We start from the raw sequence: 18,342 nt of genomic DNA, 5'->3' as shown, positions 1-18,342 counted from the left end.
GTAATCCCAGCACTTTGGGAGGCCGAGACGGGTGGATCACGAGGTCAGGAGATCGAGACCATCCTGGCTAATACGGCGAAACCCCGTCTCTACTAAAAATACAAAAAACTAGCCGGGTGAGTTGGCGGGCGCCTGTAATCCCAGCTACTCGGGAGGCTGAGGCAGGAGAATGGCGTAAACCCGGGAGGTGGAGCTTGCAGTGAGCTGAGATCCAGCCACTGCACTCCAGCCTGGGCGGCAGAGCGAGACTCCATCTCAAAAAAAAAAAAAAAAATTAGCCGGGCGAGGTGGCGGGCGCCTGTAGTCCCAGCTACTCGGGAGGCTGAGGCAGGAGAATGGCAGGAACCCGGGAGGCGGAGCTTGCAATGACCTGAGATCGCACCACTGCACTCCAGCCTGGGCGACAGAGCAAGACTCCGTCTCAAAAAAAAAAAAAAAAGATTGATGATACCAAGTGTTGGGAAGGATGTGGAGCAGCTGGAACTTTCCTACGTGCTGGTAGAAATGGAAGTGAGCGTGGCCACGTTGGAAAACTCCTAGGCGTTAGCCAAACATATGCCTACCCCATGATCCAGCAGTTCCACTCTTGAGTAGCTTCCACCCTAGAGAAATGAGGACTTTATGACCACCAAAGACATGTGCACGAATGTTCACAGCAGGTTGATGAGCAGGAAAGAAGCTACAGTGATAGAGAGCAGGAGAGTTTGTTGGGAGGGAAAGGAGAGCATTGACTGGACAAGAGCGTGAGGGAGGCTTCAGAGATGCCAGAAGTGTGCTCTGTCTTCTGTTAGGCAGCAGTGTGTGCGTGCATCTGAACGTTGATCGAACGGCATACGTGGTGTTTGTGTACTCTGTGAAAGTTATACCTAATTTTTTAAAAAAGAAAAAGAAATAGAACATGTGTCCACCTTGGTCCACCCCTCCTGGTAGCCTGAGCTCTCTCCCCTGTGCCACCTCAGTGAAGAACTTTCTCTGGTGGGACCAATATGGTTCACATCTGTGGTTTTGTTCACATGGTTCTTTGTCTTCTAGGAGTGTGGGCCTGTTTCTTATTTACTCAAATTTTCATCACTATCAATAGTCATCATGTCCCCAAGAACTGTAGGAGGCTCCTTAGGAAGCAAAGAGCCGCTCTGAAAAGTTTCCACTGCTGTGTGATCTGCGTTCGTGGGCGTGGCGTGCTGGCCACCCTCGCAGCCTGGCATGCCGTCAGACAGAGTTTCGCTCTTGTCGCCCAGGCAGGAGTGCAGTAGCACCATCTCGGCTCACCACAACCTCTGCCTCCCAGGTTCAAGCGATTCTCCTGCCTCAGCCTCCCGAGTAGCTGGGTTTACAGGCATTCACCACCACACTCGGCTAATTTTTGTATTTTTAGTAGAGACGAGGTTTCTCCATGTTGGCCAGGCTGGTCTCAAACTCCTGACCTCAGGTGATCCACCTGCCTTAGCCTCCTAAAGTGCTGGGATTACAGGTGTGAGCCACCACGCCCTGTATTTTCTTCTTAAAGCTTTTCTTTGTATATGTAAGAATTTAATCCACCTGGAATGCTTTAGAGGCTTGTACTGGGCTTCTCGGAGGAAGAGCAGCAGTCATTTCCACTGTAGTTCTGGAAAGTGCTCACGCCAGACTGTTCATGTGGGCTTGGGCAATCTGTGCCATTCCCCCTCCTGGAGGTTTACATACCATTTTCTCTGAGCCCTTGGCCTTTTCAACAAAGCAGACACTGGGATAGTAAGAATTTCCATCTCTGGAAATCCAGAAAGGTCCAAAATGCCCTGCACTTTGCTGGCTGCAGTTGAATGACCTGTGTGGTGCAGGCCTTTGACTAGCCGCAGAACCACATGAAATTGCTCTGACCTTGGTGTAATTCCTTACCACATCTAAATTATTCCACATGAAACACTGACGTCTTCCCCACGTTTCTACCCCTGTCAAAATTATAATTGCCTTAACCCTTAAGTTCACAGTATCTCTCATCACTTAGTTTCTCTTTAGTCATTCGTTCTTCTGTCCAAAGCAAAGTAGATGGGAAATTGGAGGATGCAAAGTGTCACGGGGCCTGAAGAGTCCCATTTCTCACCTGCCTGATAGGACGACAGAGGGCTTTCCCAAAGAAGCAGGCAGTAGCAGAGTACAGGCCTTGCCCTGAACATACGTTTGGCCGTTACCACTGGAATTTAGTGGTGGCATTGGGAGCTGTCACCCCACTGCTGCCGTTGTCTGCTTGGTGACCATGTGGTTCCATTCTCCTAAGCCATCTCAACAGGCCAGAATACACCCTTCTGGCTTCAGCCATTTCTCTGCTCCCTGGTTGCCAAAAGCAACGGCGGCAGCAGAGCAGGGCAGTCAGCAGGAGTCAGTGTGAGCTCGACGCCAAAACTACCCAGGGACATTTACCTGGCAACTGGAAATGGAATTCCAGCTTCCCATCCACCTTTTGTCTAACCCCTTACCTGGCAACCGGAAATGGAATTCCAGCTTCCCGTCTACCTTTTGTCTATCCCTGTCCGTCACATGAGATGAGTCTGGCGAGTTGTTAATCCTCTGGAACTTTTTCTCATCTGTAAAATGGGAACGATAAATAACCTCCAGGGTACGTGAGGCCTTACGCAGATTAAATGTGACAAAACGTTCCTCATGTCATTCCCAGCAGTCAGTGGGCCTTCAGGACTATGGGTGTCCTTCTAGATAATTGGCATCCCAGAGAACCAGAACAAACAGAGGAAAAGGTAGATTGTTGCCAGGATACAATGTTTACATTTGGGTAAATCTACATCCTCAATAACATCCAGAGAAATTCAAAGTAGAACGATAATGAGTTACTCTTTTTTGTGTAATGAATAATCAGGATTTGATGAGTTTTCAGTGCTGATAAGGGTGCAGTCTACACTGCTGGCAGAGGTGTAAATGGGTCCATTCCATTGGAAAGATCTTAAAGTTTACACCGCCGCACACATCACAGAGTACTGCAGAACCATTAAAAATCACGATTCTTCTTTAGAGATAGGATCTTGCCGTGTGGCCCAGGCTAGAGTGCAGTTAAAAACCATGATTCGCTTTTAAAGACTACAAAGGGCCGGGCGCGGTGGCTCAAGCCTGTAATCCCAGCACTTTGGGAGGCCGAGACGGGCGGATCACGAGGTCAGGAGATCGAGACCATCCTGGCGAACATGGTGAAACCCCGTCTCTACTAAAAATACAAAAAACTAGCCGGGCGAGGTGGCGGGTGCCTGTAGTCCCAGCTACTCCGGAGGCTGAGGCAGGAGAATGGCGTAAACCCGGGAGGCAGAGCTTGCAGTGAGCTGAGATCCGGCCACTGCACTCCAGCCTGGGCGACAGAGCCAGACTCTGTCTCAAAAAAAAAAAAAAGACTACAAAGATGGGAAAGTAGAATATAAAAATTGTATATATTAAGTGAGAAAAACAGGTTATAAAATGGTATATACATACAGTATAATTCTGATTTAGTTTTATGGAGGGGTTGTGATTTGTTTTTGAGACAGCATCTCCCTCTATCACCCAGGCTGGGAGAGTTACAGTGGCACAATCTTGACTCCCTGCAGCCTCAACCTCCCAGGCTTAAGCGATCCACCCACCTCAGCCTTCCCCAGTAGCTGGGACCACAGGTGCGCACTACCACGCCTGGCTAATTTTTGCATTTTTTGTGGAGGCGGGGTTTTGCCGTGTTGCCCAGGCTGGTCTCAAACTCCTGAGCTCAAGCGATCCTGCTGCCTGGGCCTCCTGAAGTGCTGAAATTACAGGTGGGAGCCACGGCTCCTGGCCCCCGATTCAGTTTTTTATAGACGTACACGTAGGCTGGCTCCTTGATGTCATTTTTCCTAGGTAATGGGAATTATACATAATTTTTTTCTTGTATATTTCTGTTTATTTCCCAAATTTTTTGCAACGAGAATGTGTTACGTGTGTAATGAGAAAAACATGACTCGTTGGCCTGGGTCCACTCGGCACTGGGTCGCTGGAAGGGGCCGGTAATGCTCTGCTTTGCTCCACAGCTGCTGCTGGACACCCACTCGCTGAAGATGGTCCTGCTCGATCTCCCCTCCATTGGCTCGCAGGTGGTGAGGAAGGCACCCGCCAGCTACACCAAGATTGTTGTCAAAGGCATGACCCGGGCTGAGATGATCCTCAAGGTGATGGCTTGTGGCTTTCCCGGGGATTCTGTTAAAAGGGGCCGGTTATTCAATCTCTTTTTACGAGAAGCTTTGGTTTTGAAAGCACAGGGTAGGTCCCGTCCTCACCAGCCTCAAAGCACGGTCCACGTTCTTGGGCTGGACTGGATTTTGGCCTCATCAGATATTGTTGAAAGTCTGTGGATAGTTATTGGGGCTCAGGAATTCCTTCTCACAAATGAATTTCTTGTTGTTGTGGGATTCTCTTGTCGTCAGATGCAGTCAAGCTTGGAGGGTAGGTGGTCGCCACTGTGAATCAGTGTGTGTCAGGGCTCTGCTTCTCAGCGCGAGTGTCAGGCACAGCCCTCAGTTCCTCCCTTCCACATCAGCCTTTCTGGCTTTCTGTACTCTGCCACTTTAAATGAACTCTGAACAGATGTTGTAGTAACTGAATCTAATCAGCAAATGGATTTTTAAAAGCTCCATTTAACAAAAGACTGTACTTTGGGTGAGGAACGTCTGAAGCCCTGAGCATCTGCCTCTAGTTTCCAGCTATTTGGAAGAGCGGGGATGAGGCCTGGAGATCAGATGGTCCTGTGGCGATATGGTCTTAAAAGCCCAGGACCTGTAAGCTCTTCAGGACACTTCCTAAACCAGATAACTCAGGGACGGCAGGAGTAGGAAGTGGCAGCAGGGCATCAGTCACTGGTGGGATGTGGGTGAGGATGGAGCAGCCCGTGGGGGTGAGGGTGGAGCAGCCCGTGGGGGTGAGGGTGGAGCAGCCCGTGGGGGTGAGGGTGGAGCAGCCCGTGGGGGTGAGGGTGGAGCAGCCCGTGGGGGTGAGGGTGGAGCAGCCCGTGGGGGTGAGGGTGGAGCAGCCCGTGGGGTGAGGGTGGAGCAGCCCGTGGGGTGAGGGTGGAGCAGCTCGTGTAGGTGAGGGTGGAGCAGCCCGTGGGGTGAGGATGGAGCAGCTCGTGTAGGTGAGGGTGGAGCAGCCCGTGGGGTGAGGGTGGAGCAGCTCATGTGGGTGAGGATGAAGCTGCCTCATCCTGTTCTTCCCCTGCTGCTTACTGCTGGGGAGGAGAGCATGCCGTCTGGGAATTATCTGCAGAGGATGCCTGAGTGAACTCCTCCTCGCCACTCTTTGGTTCAGCCTCAGGAATTCAAAACAAATCAGTCTGCTGGGGAAAGAAAATCAGATACTGCATTCCAGAACCAAATGGAAATGAATGAGGGTTGCAGTGCAGTTCCATTGTTTGTGTGTTAATTGATGGTTTAACTGAGTCCTTACGTGAAGTTCCAGATTTTAAATCTTCAAAAAGGTGAGGCAGCTTTGGCATTTTTGTTTTTGCAGAAATCCACTTACTTATACCAGCTCTTTTTGCCACCCATTTCTCAGGAATCACGGTACATCAAGGCAGAAGGATCAAGTACCGTGTACCCGTGAAACCCTCCAGCAGGGACCCTCTCACGCAGGGTTTCCCAAATGGTTCCGATAGTTTAAAAACCACCTGGGACTCCACCCAGACCTACTGAATTACGGTCTTTAGAGGGGGGGTCCAGGAACCTGTACGTCACAAAGGAGCGCAGGTGTATTTAGGATTCAGCAAATTTAGGACATTGCTCTAGTGGCATGTGACGATGAGATGGGCCACTGGGTTTGTAGGTCGGGTTGCTGCTGCTTAAGGAAACCTCGCAGCATCCATTTTGCGCTCGGCTGGCAAGTGAGGAATGAGTTTTCCTGAGGGGCCTGCTCCTGTCTCCTCTGCCATAGGTAGTGATGGCCCCTCATGAACCGTTGGTGGTGTTTGTTGACAACTACATCAAACTCCTCACAGACTGCAACACAGAAACCTTCCAGAAGATACTGGACATGAAGGTTAGTGCAGGGTCCTGTTTCATCAACACCTGCTCATCCACCTCACACTCAGCGGTTCTCAACCAGGGGGTTGGGATATAGGTCCTGGGGGGCTTTCTCAAAATGCACATGCCTGGCTCCACGAGCAAACCGGATTCGGAGAAGCCTCTGGAGGAGGGTGGCCCCAGGCCTGTGCACCTCGGGATTCCCACAGGCCCTGCACGCCCTGCTGAGGCCCCCGCACAGGGAGGATGGGGCAGGGGGATGAGGACAGGAATGTTGTCCTTCCCACCGTCTGGACCTGCCCCTTCTCCTCTCTCAGCCCCTTCTTGACCTGCCCCTTCTCCTCTCTCAGCCCCTTCTTGACCTGCCCCTTCTCCTCTCTCAGCCCCTTTTTTCTCTTCCTTTACCGTTTCTTCCCCTCTCTTTTTTCTCCCACACTACTACCCAGGGCTGGTGAGTCCCCTGAGGACCGGGTTCGCCGTCAGCCTGGAGTAACTATGCTGTCTGCAGAGCCTCTGCTGACCCCGTACCCAGGTACCACGCTCTCCCCTGTGGGCCGTTCTGGCCCAGACTTCCTGACGGTTCTCCTCTCTCAACCTCAGGGGCTGAAGAGGAGCGAGCAGAGCAGCATGCTGGAACTCCTGCGCCAGCGGCTCCCCGCACCGCCCTCAGGGGCGGAAAGCTCCAGCTCACTGTCCCTGACGGCACCGACACCGGAGCAAGAGTCGTCCCGCATCCGCAAGCTGGAGAAGCTCATTAAAAAGAGGCTGTAGCGGCAGCAGGGGCCCTGCTCCTGGCCGGCCACCCTCAGCACCCCGTTCCCCAGAAGCCCCCGACCCCTCCTGTGCTCCCGGCACTCTCACATCGTCGGTCTTCACGCTTTCGGGGACATGTGGGTTGTCAGAGTCTCTCCCAGGCCCTGTCTCACTTCCTGCCCTAATCGGAGATGCTGAGCAAGGGCTGGGCTCTGAGGGTGGTTTCAACGATCTCTGGTTCCCGAAGCAGAGGCAGCAGCGGGGGGAAGGTCCCTCAGCTGCCCTTGACTCGTGTAGCCTCCCCATGGCAGTCGCACCCTCTGACACACGGGCCCCACCGTGCACCCACCCGTCCAGGCAACTTGAACAAGGATGCCTGGGTCTCACTCCTCCTCCCTCCGTCCTCCCTCCCTCCTCCCTCCCACCTCCCTCCGTCCTCCCTCCCTCCTCCCGCCGTCCTCCCTCCCTCTGTGGCCGGCCGAGGTTTCCCCTTCTGCCAAAGCTGAGTTTCCTCTCCCATCTCTGGGCTTGGCCCTAGGACCTGAGTTAATGAAGTGGCAGGTGACAGGCTCTTCATGGAGGCTGTGGAACCAGGTGTATTCCCATGGAAATCCCAGTTTCCTGGCCCATATTTTGTTTCTGCTGCTTGTCATGACCTTACATGGCCAGTTATCCCTGTGTTCCCACGGTTTCTCAGTTGTCTCCAAAGGAGAGATGTCCTCTGTGTCTGTCACCCAGGAAGGGCGTATGTGCCAGGCCTTCAAGCAGGTGTCCTGTCTGCCCTGGGGCTCCTGACTTGGGTAAGGGCAGACCCAGATCTGACAGTGGCTCTGCCTGGCACACTCGCCGGGCTGTGTGAGCAGATTCTTTCCTTCTTTTTTTTTTTTTCTTTTAGAGACGGGGTCTCTCTCTGTCACCCAGGCCGGAGTGCAGTGGCACGATCTAGGCTCACTGCAACCTCTGCCTCCTGGGTTCAAGCAGTTCTCCTGCCTCAGCCTCCTGAGTATCTGAGATTACAGGCGTGAGCCACCGCGCCCAGCCCCTTCCTCCAATTCTTTACTCCCACTCTGCTCCTGGCTTCTAGGGAAGGGAAACCAGGAAGTTCACTTGGAAAACGTTTCCTAGGCTTTCTCATCCGATGAAGCCATGGGAACACTCAGAAGTCCATCCCCTGGAATCCCTTTCTGCCCACTCATCTTCAGGTCCGCAGCACTTGCCAGCGTCATCTGAAATAGCAAAGGTGATGTGCAGTGTCCCATTTATATGTTCCTGTGTCATGAGAAGGAGCCCGGGGTTCTGTGTTCCTGTGTTACAAGAAGGAGCCTGGGATTCTGGATGCCTCAGGAGCAGAATATGGACCTTAAACACCAGGCTGAGAGCCTGGCCTGGCACGCAGCCTGCCCCTGCCTGCCCTTGCTGTCCACCACGGGCTCGCTGCAGCAGGGCTTGCCGAAGAGACTGCTCCCGGCCTCTCGCATCATCCTGCATCCAGAGAACAGGCAGCATATCGAGCCGTTATCCTGATTCACTCGGTTCCCTTGAAGCCAAGCCTCAGTTAACCATGACCACAGCTACAGCCAACCACTGTTGTTGCTGCCCACTTTTGCTCAAGAATGATATCTTGACTGGCACAGTGGCTCATGCCTGTAGTCCCAACACTTTGGGAGGCCAAGGCAGGAGGATCGTTTGAACCCAGGAGTTCGAGACCAGCCCAGGCAACATAGAGACCTCTACAAAAATAAAAATTTGCAAGGTGTGGTGGCATGCACCTGTAGTCCCAACTGCTAGGGAAGCTGAGGTGGGCAGATTGCTTGAGCTCAGTAGTTGGAGACCAGCCTGGGCAACCTGGTGAAACCAAAAATAAAAAAACTTGACCGGGCGTGGTGGCTCACGCTTGTAATCACAGCACTTTGGGAGGCTGAGGCGGGTGGATCACCTGAGGTCAGGAATTCGAGACCAGCCTGGCCAACATGACAAAACCCTGTCTCACCTAAAAATACAAAAATTAGCCAGATGTGGTGGCAGATTCCTATAATCCCAGCTACTGGGGAGGCTGAGGCAGGAGAATCACTTGAACCCGGGAGGCGGAGGCTGCACTGAGCGGAGATCATGCCACTGCACTCCAGCCTGGGTGACAGAGCAAGACCCTGTCTCAAAAAGTTTTCAGGACAGAGGAAATTTCCTGAAAATCTGTAAAACTCGTAACAGCCATACAGTAGGAACATGGTTTGAAAATCTGCCTGGAAACCTGATTTCCTCGTCCCCACCTTGTTTCCCAGCATAACCACTGCTTTGTGCCCCTGCCCTCTGTGCCACCCCTTCTCCCCGACACCATCCAGCTCTGACCCTGAGCCTCGTTTCTTCATCAGCTTTCAGAATGTCCTTGCTAGCCAGTATGACTCTCATGCATCGAGCTCTCAAATTCGAGAATGTGGAGGAGAAAATAAGTGGTGTGAGGAGGACGTGCAGCCTTTAGTTGAGATCTGTGAGGAAAATATTCCAAATAAGACAAGGGCAGGGAGGGGGTCAGGAGAGCCCCCGGGAAGCCCTGTAGAAGGCCCCCCAGCCCACGGGGTTTCTGTGGTTACGCAGCCTGCGCTGTACAGTTGAGAAGGGGCGATGGGGCCCATCTCCAAATAGCACAGCCAGTTCAGCCGTCTGTCCTCGAGCTGGGAGAGCTGGGAAAGCCAGTGGACTCCCGCACCTGGTTCTTGTCACTCCCAGCGTTTGTGTACAGATCCCCACTTCTCTTTTTGGTTCGTTGGTGAGGAGTCGTTTTCCGGACGGTTCCATCACAGCATTGAGCTGTCAAGCTCCTGTTCTCCACAGTTGGTGGTCACAGCCTGGGAAGTTGCTGCCTTGATTTGTTACATTGTCAGTAATCCCCAAGGAGCCAATGGATATCAGTAGGAGTTCTGTTCAGTGTCTCCTTGATGGAGACTGAGTACTGTGTGAAGGTGATGGGGACTGAGTACTGTGTAAAGGCGCTGTGTTTCTCTTCTGGGGGTGTGCAGCAGAACCACCTGGGGCCTTTTAAAAACTACAGATGCCAGCCTGGCGCACTGGCTCACGCCTGGAATCCCAGCACTGTGGGAGGCCGAGGTGGGTGGATCACCAGCTCAGGAGATCCAGACCATCCTGGCCAACATGGTGAAACCCTGTCTCTACTAAAAATACAAAAATGAGCTGGCTGTGGTGGTGGGTGCCTGTAATCCCAGCTACTCGGGGGGCTGAGGGAGGAGAATCACTTGAACCCGGGAGGTGGAGGCTGCAGTGAGCCAAGATCGCACCACTGCAGTCCAGCCTGGTGGCAGAGCGAGACTCCATCTCAAAAAAAAAAAAAAAAAAAAAACCATGCCTGGAGATGTTGAGTCCGTAAGTTTGGATGGTGCCTGGCATACAGGTTAAAAGTCCCGTAGGTAATCATAACGTTTGCACCTCGTTTAGAGCCATTGCAGCAGAGAGAGGTTTGCTTTGTGGAAGGGCTCCTGCCGCACGTTTTCATGCGTGCCTGTGTTTCTGACTCTAAGCTAAAAGTGTGCCGACATTGCACTTGAGCTGGTACCAGCGTGGTGGATTCTTTACTTACAACAGCTTTCATTTTAAACTTGGGTTGGGCCGGGCGAGGTGGCTCACGCCTGTAATCCCAGCACTTTGGGAGGCCGCGGTGGGCGGATCACCTGAGGTCAGGAGATCGAGACCAGCCTGGCCAACATGGTGAAACCCCGTTTCTGCTAAAAATTAAAAAAAAAAAAAAAAGCCAGGCAGGTGGTGGGTGCCTGTAGTCCCAGCTACTTGGGGAGGCTGAGGCAGGAGAATCACTCGAATCCAGGAGGCGGAGGTTGCAGTGAACCGACGTCCCACCACTGCACTCCAGTCTGGAAGATAGTAAGACTCAACTTTTGTTGGTGGGGACCATGCCAGGAATTGGGCTCTGAACATACTAATTAGGATTCTTCTTGTTTTGATGACCAAACCCCAAGCAGAAGCTTTATTTATTAACATCACTTCAAAAATAACATATCAAAGGAGCACCCTAGGCCAGGTGCGGTGGCTCACACGCTTTGGGAGACTGAGGTGGGAAGATTGCTTGAGCCCAGGACTTCAAGACAAGCCTGGGCAACAGAGTGAGACCCCATCTCTGTTAAAAAAAAAAAATAGGCCGGGCACGGTGGCTCATGCCTGTAATCCCAGCACTTTGGGAGGCTAAGGCAGGTGGATCACGTGAGGTCAGGAGTTTGAGACCAGCCTGGCCAACATGGTGAAACCCCGTCTCTACTAAAAATACAAAATAAGTCAGGCGTGGTGGTAGGCACCTGGAATCCCAGCTACTCGGGAGGCTGAGGCAGGAGAATTGCTTGAACCCGGGTGGCAGAGGCTGCAGTGAACCGAGGTCATGCCATTGCACTCCAGCCTGGGCGACGGAGCAAGACTCCCTAAAAAAAAATAAAGTAAAAGGAGCACCCATGGATGAAAGCAGCAGCTAACAGCTCTGTGATTCAGCCAAACCTAGATATTGTGCCCATTCCTTCCCCTCGGTCCATTTTCTCTAGCCCCTTTAAAAACCAAAAAACAAGCAACTTTGAAGTCACGTTGGGTTTAAAATACATAGTGATAATTTGTATAATCAATAAAGGGTTCAATCTGCTCTTACTATGGGGACTTCTCTGAAAGCTGGCTTAGTGGTGCCTCGGCCAGAGAACATTCTGTGTGGACTCCAACAGTGAAACAGGAGGCGTAGTGGACAAGGGTTCTGATCTCCAAACCCAGCTCAGGGTTTGAAGCTAACTACCGCCACTCCTTCCTCTCTGGAAGAACAAAGAGCCAGTACCCAGGACTCTGCCCATCCCCGAGAAGGGGTGCCTGATTTCTTACGTCTAGGGTGGCTTCTCCATGCAGATCAGACAGGACTGAGAGCAGACCAGCCGAGACCAGCATGACCAACGCAGGGCAGGTCCGAGGCTGCTGCCTGATGCAGGGTACGGCACGAACCCTTCCTGAATTGCCTTCGGATAGGGAGACCTGGTTCCCTGTTGACAGAATGTCAGGGGAAATGCCGCAAGTGCACAGCTGGAGATGGGATTCCTTCCCCAGGAAGAGCACTCGGAATAACCTGCCACAACCTGCCTGCTTGAGGGTGACAGCAAGTGTCTCACACTTCTTGCCAACTCCAAGTCAGATTCCTAAAAATAAAATAGAGCTGCACTGGGCCATTTAAGCAAAAGCCTTAGAAACATGGGCACGTGGAATGCTGGCCTACATGACGGGTTCGATTACATTTTATATATTAAATAAAAATTCCCAGTTTAGTATTCATCAGAATAGCCTCTTGGACCCTCGAAGTTCCACACCTTTGGGAAATACAAATTTCCTTAAAGGGATTTTGTGTGTGTGTGTAAATAGCTTTCATTTTCTCCATCTGGAAGTGATTTCTCCCTGCATGTCAGAGCACAAAATACTGCCATTAATTAGAGTGTTACTGGATGTCATTTGCTAGAATGTATTTCCTTACTGCTGACAGAAAACAGAACAGACTCTAGGAAAGAATTAGCAGGCCCGTGACCTTGGCCCCTCCCAGTGGCTGCCCTCCCTTCCCTGACAGTCTAAGGAAGCAACGTGTGGGAGCAGAATGTGGCCGACCGAGCCCAGTCCTGGCCTGTCCGGTTGCAGTAGAGTCTCTGTAATGTGTAAAGTGTTTCGCTTCTGACTTGGAACCCTTCTTGTCCTGTGAATTTCTATCCTGTGAACATTCCCTTCTCTGTCCTTGCCGTTCCCCTCACAGCCTGCTCTTCCAGTGACTGCCAAGTGATTTCTCTCCTGCACACGTGCGTCCATCCTGTTTCCTTAGTCGCTGGATGGACGTTTTGCCATGAAAACTTTGGGAAGTCCTGTGTCCTTTCATCAGTGGAAAGCTGGCTGCGGCCCTTCCATGAGGCTCCAGGATCATTACCTCGTTTCCATTCTTTCTTTTCAACAGCTCCCCATTGTACTAGGGAAGCCAAGGGATCAACCTAATGAGAAAAGAACCTTCCCTGTAGCCCACCTGGAAGGGCATTGCCTGCCAGCTCCTTCCTTCTCAGCTACGTGGACAGGAGGGAAGAGGTGGCGATCCGCGGGACATGAAGGACGTGTCCACTTGAAGTGAAAGCAGCCTGGGATTGGAAGCGTCACAGAAGACCTGATCTGCAAGGCCTTGATCTGGACCTGGCGCTTTGACACTGGGCGAGTCACCGATCCCCTGAGCATCTGTTTTCAATATTGGTGAGAGGGGATTATAATGAATATTGGCTGTGAAGGTCACACAAGACTGGGCTATATGCACTTGCTCTGCAAAAGCCATAAGGCAGTGTGAAGTGTGTGCGTGATCACCTGCAGGCAGGAGCCTGTGGCTGTCTTGCCTGGACTGGCTTTTTTAAACATGGCCGAGTGGTGACAAATCCTGCGGCCGCGTGCAGACTGCATCCGCAGCGAGCTCAGCATATCTGGTCTTTGCCTTTTTAGGTCATGGCTGTGATTTCCAGCTTACACGAGAGTTTTAAAAGACTGAGCAGGATCCCCTTCCCCTGGCAGCTGCTGCTTCCGTAGCGTTTAGGGACAAACCTGCAGACACTGAGAAGAGAGCTTCCTCCCTCCCGGGGCTGGTGGCGAGGCTGCCTGTTGTGGAAAACAGGGCACATCTCCTGTGAATGGGAACCGCAAGGGTTGCCAGAGGCTCCCTTCCAGAAAACTTCCTTAGGTGTCTGGTGACCACAGAGCAGACACTTCTCCCGACAGGGACAAAAATTCTGCCTGCCTTTGTTTCTTTTTCTTTTTTGTCCTTTTACTTATTCTTGATTTTGTTTGTTTGTTTGTTTGTTTGTTTTTGCTATGAGGCCCAAAAAACTAAGCAAGATTAACTTGGGACAGGCAGTTCTAACTGGGAACCCTGAGCTCGCAGGCTTCCCAGTTTGGATTACTTTCCAATTGTGTTTCAAAGATGTTTAGACTTTTCCCAAGGCCAGCCTAATCCTTGTAATCAGCCCAAAAGTTCCTCTCTGGCTCTGTCTGTCCCCTTTGAGGGTGTTGGCTCAGAGAACCTGGGGCGATATGAGATGTTAAAATAAAAATAATGTCCAGTGTCTGGGGCGATATGAGATGTTAAAATAAAAATAATGTCCAACGTCTGGGGCGATATGAGATGTTAAAATAAAAATAATGTCCAACGTCTCGCCCCCGGCAGTGCTGCTCACTTCATTCCAGGGCTCCAGGAGCTTCTGCTCGGTCATCAAGTGGAATTTGCACAATTGTCTTCCTCCTGTTTGGGGTAATTTTTCAACAAGTGAGAAATTAAGAACAGCTTCTCAACAAATTTCCCTCTACTTCCAGGGCCAAGAAAAGTATTTGCAGAGTGGGCTGCAGCTTTCAGGGGTCTCAGGTGAAATGGTGGCAAGAAACCCCAGCTCCCTTCACGTGTTTGCTCTGTGCTGATGGAAAAGGAAGGCGCTTCTCTGCTGCCAAAGAGACCCCATTCCACAGGGCTCTTCACAAAACCAAGCACTGCGATGGACCGACAGGAGCAGCCACCGGAGGGCTTTAGAAGACAAATGGAAAACATATCAAATGCTGTATAAAGAAAACATCCGTTTACACACACAGCCCCCCACAGCCTCATACCCACAGCCGATATGAAATGCTGTGTAAACATCAGTTTACACACAGCCCCTCACAGCCTCATACCCACACCCGATATGAAATGCTGTGTAAACATCAGTTTACGCACACACAGCCCCTCACAGCCTCATACCCACACCCAATATCAAATGCTGTATAAACATCAGTTTACACACACACAGCCCCTCACAGCCTCATACACCCAATATCAAATGCTGTATAGACATCAGTTTACACACACACAGCCCCTCACAGCGCATACCCACACCCAATATCAAATGCTGTATAAACGTCAGTTTACACACAGAGAGTCTCCCACAGCCTCATACCCACGCCTCTTACATGCTTGCACAGCCCTAAAGGATCCAGAGCATTGGCTCAGCAGCTGGCGAGCTCAGAGGTCAGAGGAGGGTGCTAAGGGGAGTGGAGGTCAGTTGGGGTAGCCCTGGGCCCTGGCTGCACAGTCCAGCTGCCATGTGGCCTACCTGTATTACCTTTTGTCATGAGAGGGTCTGGGCGATTCAGGGCTATCTGTACATGTTGGTGGGGTGGGAAGGAAAAGGTAACTGCGTATTTACTGTGTCCTGGATACGTTATCACATCTCATTGGATCAAATTCCTGCTAAGTTTAACTCCGTTTACCGGATGGGACTTGGAGGCTCAGAGAGGGTAAGTGAGAGGCCCAAGGATATGTGGCTAGTGTGGGGGCGTGCCAGGATTTGATGTGTGACTAGTGAGGGGTGAGCCAGGATTTGATGTGTGACTAGTGAGGGGTGAGCCAGGATTTGATGTGTGACCAGTGAGGGGTGAGCCAGGATTCGATATGTGACTAGTGAGGGGTGAGCCAGGATTTGATGTGTGACTAGTGAGGGGTGAGCCAGGATTCGATATGTGACTGGTGAGGAGTGAGCCAGGATTTGATATGTGACCAGTGAGGGGTGAGCCAGGATTCGATATGTGACTAGTGAGGAGTGAGCCAGGATTTGATGTGTGACTGGTGAGGAGTGAGCCAGGATTTGATATGTGACCAGTGAGGGGTGAGCCAGGATTCGATATGTGACTAGTGAGGAGTGAGCCAGGATTTGATATGTGACTGGTGAGGAGTGGCCAGGATTTGATATGTGACTAGTGAGGGGTGAGCCAGGATTCGATATGTGACTGGTGAGGAGTGGCCAGGATTCGATATGTGACTAGTGAGGGGTGAGCCAGGATTCGATATGTGACTAGTGAGGAGTGGCCAGGATCTGATATGTGACTAGTGAAGAGTGACCAGGATTCGATATGTGACTAGTGAGGGGTGAGCCAGGATTCGATATGTGACTAGTGAGGGGTGAGCCAGGATTTGATATGTGACTAGTGAGGGGTGAGCCAGGGTTTGGCTCCAGCCTTCATTCCAACATCCGTGTCCTTTGTACTACACCAGCAATTTTCAAATTTATTGGACAAAATTTTACACTGGATTGCCACTATACAAAACAGATAAAAGTATGTTATGAATATATGAGTTCAAATATTTTTCACAGGAAATCAGTAAAAGCATTGAAACTATTCCAGTAAATAGGAAGCATTTTAAACCAAGGTCATAGATGAAAATGTACGTGTATCAACCCCAGTTTACTTCTGGGTTTTGCTTTGGTTGCACAGGACGGAGAAATCTTGATTTAATCCAGCTAAGAATTTGCAAATAGTATCCATTTTGTTTTGTTTTAAACAGCTCTTCTTCAAGTCGTAGAGGCTCTTCAATTAAGCAGAAGTGGCAAGAGCCTCTTTGTCTCCTGAGTCTTCACGGCGGTGAGCAGCCCTTGGAGTAAGAGGTTAACACAAGCAAGGGCCTCTGACATCTTACATTTGCCCCCAGAAGACATTTGAGGATGCGCGTTGCGTTGTTACCATTTTTAATGTTTAGTTTTTTAGAACTAAAACTAAATGCATTTTAAAAGTGAAGTTAGGGCCGGGCGCGGTGGCTCACGCCTGGAATCCCAGCGCTTTGGGAGGCCGAGACGGGTGGGTCAGGAGATCAAGACCATCCTGGCTAACATGGTGAAACCCCATCTCTACTAAAAATACAAAAAATTAGCCGGGCGCGGTGGCAGCGCCTGTAGTCCCAGCTACTCGGGAGGCTGAGGCAGGAGAATGGTGTGAACCCGGGAGGCGGAGCTTGCAGTGAGCTGAGATCGCACCACTGCACTCCAGCCTGGGCGACAGAGCGAGACTCCGTCTCAGAAAACAAACAAACAAAAAGGGAAGTTAGAATAAAACTTTTGTAGAGGTTCTCACTCCACCAGAACATCACCGAAGATTTCCAGGTTTCCCCAGGTGTCTGTTTGGAAGCTGCTGCCCTCCTTGACCCGTGTCGCTCATTGTTTTTCTGGATTAGATGGGAGGGGAGGCTTGGCACTGTCACCTAGTACGGGAAAGGGCATGGTTTGACTTGAGGTAGCCACCCATTCAACAATAGCACCTAAACTCTCTCCCAAATTCTGTGCAAATTCAGGTTGAGCATCCCTAACCCAAGATGCTCGGGCCCAGGAGTGTCTTGGAGTTCAGCTGCTTTTGGATTTTGGAATGTGTGTATTATATGCGTACCAGTTCGGCATCCCTAATCGGAAAATCCCAAATCCAGATTGCTTCAATGAGCGCTTCCTCTGGGTGTCATGTCGGCACTCAACATGTTTCGGATTTTGGAGCATTTTGAATTTCGGACGCTCGACCTGTAAGGCTGTGGGGCACAGTTGAGGCCTTGTGGCCTTTGGAGATAACATCTGAGAACTCTCTGAGTAACCCCTGGTGCAAGGCAGACACGTTCTAAGAACAAAGCGGTGTCACCGGGATGGAGAAGGGGCTTGGTCAGAGTGAGGTGGGCGATCACAAGCACCTGATCCTTCCAAAAAGCCCCAAGTCTTGTGCTGGAGACCTGGGTGACCGCGTAGGCAGCGCTTCCCGACCTTTGCAGCCAGAAGTGAGGACATGAGTAACTCCTGTTGCCTCAGCAGAAGAGGCTGCTGGGCCTGGGGACACCTGCCTCCCTCCCCAGCCCCAAGGCTAAGGGGATGAGTATCTGGTCATTTGCCGGATACCTTTGCGGTGGCCCCAACTCTCCAGTTGGGAAACTCGGAATTGGGGCATGAAGGTTGAAATTAGGGCGTCGGGGTTGCCGGGCGTGTTTGTTTCCGTGTCGGGAACTCTGTCAAAGTCCCTCCGTTTGTAGATGGGACACTGAGATCTCCATAGTTTTGATCACTGGCTTACTCCCTGCCATAGAAGAGGAGTGGCAAAAACTAAACCACCCGTGTACATGCCGCTCTCGATACCGCACTGCTTTCCCTAGCTGTCCAGTCCTGGGGTGTGTCCTTCGCCCCACCTAGGTCCTCAGAGATTGTCCCCTTTCGCCCTCTGCTTGCAGAAGTGAACACGGGTCCCCCGCTTTTCCTGATCCCACTCCCCCAACAGCCCGTCGGTTTTCTTAGTGCATCAAGGGGAGTCCACCGCCCCCATCCACACATGCATTCCCGCCGAGCAAGTCAGCCTCCATCTCACCCTCTGTCCTGACCCTGCTCTCGAAGGTCACCAGTGCCCTTCTAGCCCGACTCACATCTGTCCTGACCCTGATGCTGAAGGTCACCGGTGCTCTTCTAGCCCGGCTCACATTCTTCACCTACAGATGGTTCCCGACTTACGATGGTCCCGCTTAACGAGTTTTCGACTTTACAATGGTGCAAAAGTGATTCGTGACCAGTACAAACCCTACCCGGAGCACCTGTACAGCCGCTGTTTTCACCTTCAGTGGGAACAGATGCATAAGATGAATCACATGAGACAGTCAACACTCTATTGTAAAATAGGCCTCGTGTTACGGGATGTTGCCGAACTGCGGGATACTGTGACTGTTCTGAGCATGTGTAAGGTAGGCTAAGCTGTGACACTGGGCAGGTTAGGTGTATTGAAT

At 51.4% G+C, this 18,342-nt stretch overlaps 1 protein-coding gene and 1 pseudogene across 1 annotated transcript in view; both read left to right on the top strand.

Annotated features, from left to right (window-relative positions):
• VPS53 (VPS53 subunit of GARP complex) overlaps positions 1–13,957 on the top strand; it is a 168,980-nt gene extending 155,023 nt beyond the window's left edge. Inside the window, exons 20-22 of the mRNA XM_073023847.1 lie at positions 4,014–4,151; positions 5,905–6,009; positions 6,594–13,957. Coding sequence (XP_072879948.1) covers positions 4,014–4,151; positions 5,905–6,009; positions 6,594–6,764 — 414 coding nt within the window. The 3' untranslated portion in view covers positions 6,765–13,957. The remainder of the gene's footprint in view (positions 1–4,013; positions 4,152–5,904; positions 6,010–6,593) is intronic.
• Positions 11,683–17,742, top strand: LOC103242087 (uncharacterized; annotated as a pseudogene).
• Positions 17,743–18,342: the final 600 nt, after the last annotated feature.

The sequence above is a fragment of the Chlorocebus sabaeus genome, chromosome 16 (genome assembly GCF_047675955.1).
Source record: "Chlorocebus sabaeus isolate Y175 chromosome 16, mChlSab1.0.hap1, whole genome shotgun sequence".
Taxonomy (NCBI): domain Eukaryota; kingdom Metazoa; phylum Chordata; class Mammalia; order Primates; family Cercopithecidae; genus Chlorocebus; species Chlorocebus sabaeus.
The sequence above is the reverse complement of the archived record's forward strand: the minus strand, read 5'-3'. Positions and strand labels throughout refer to the sequence as shown.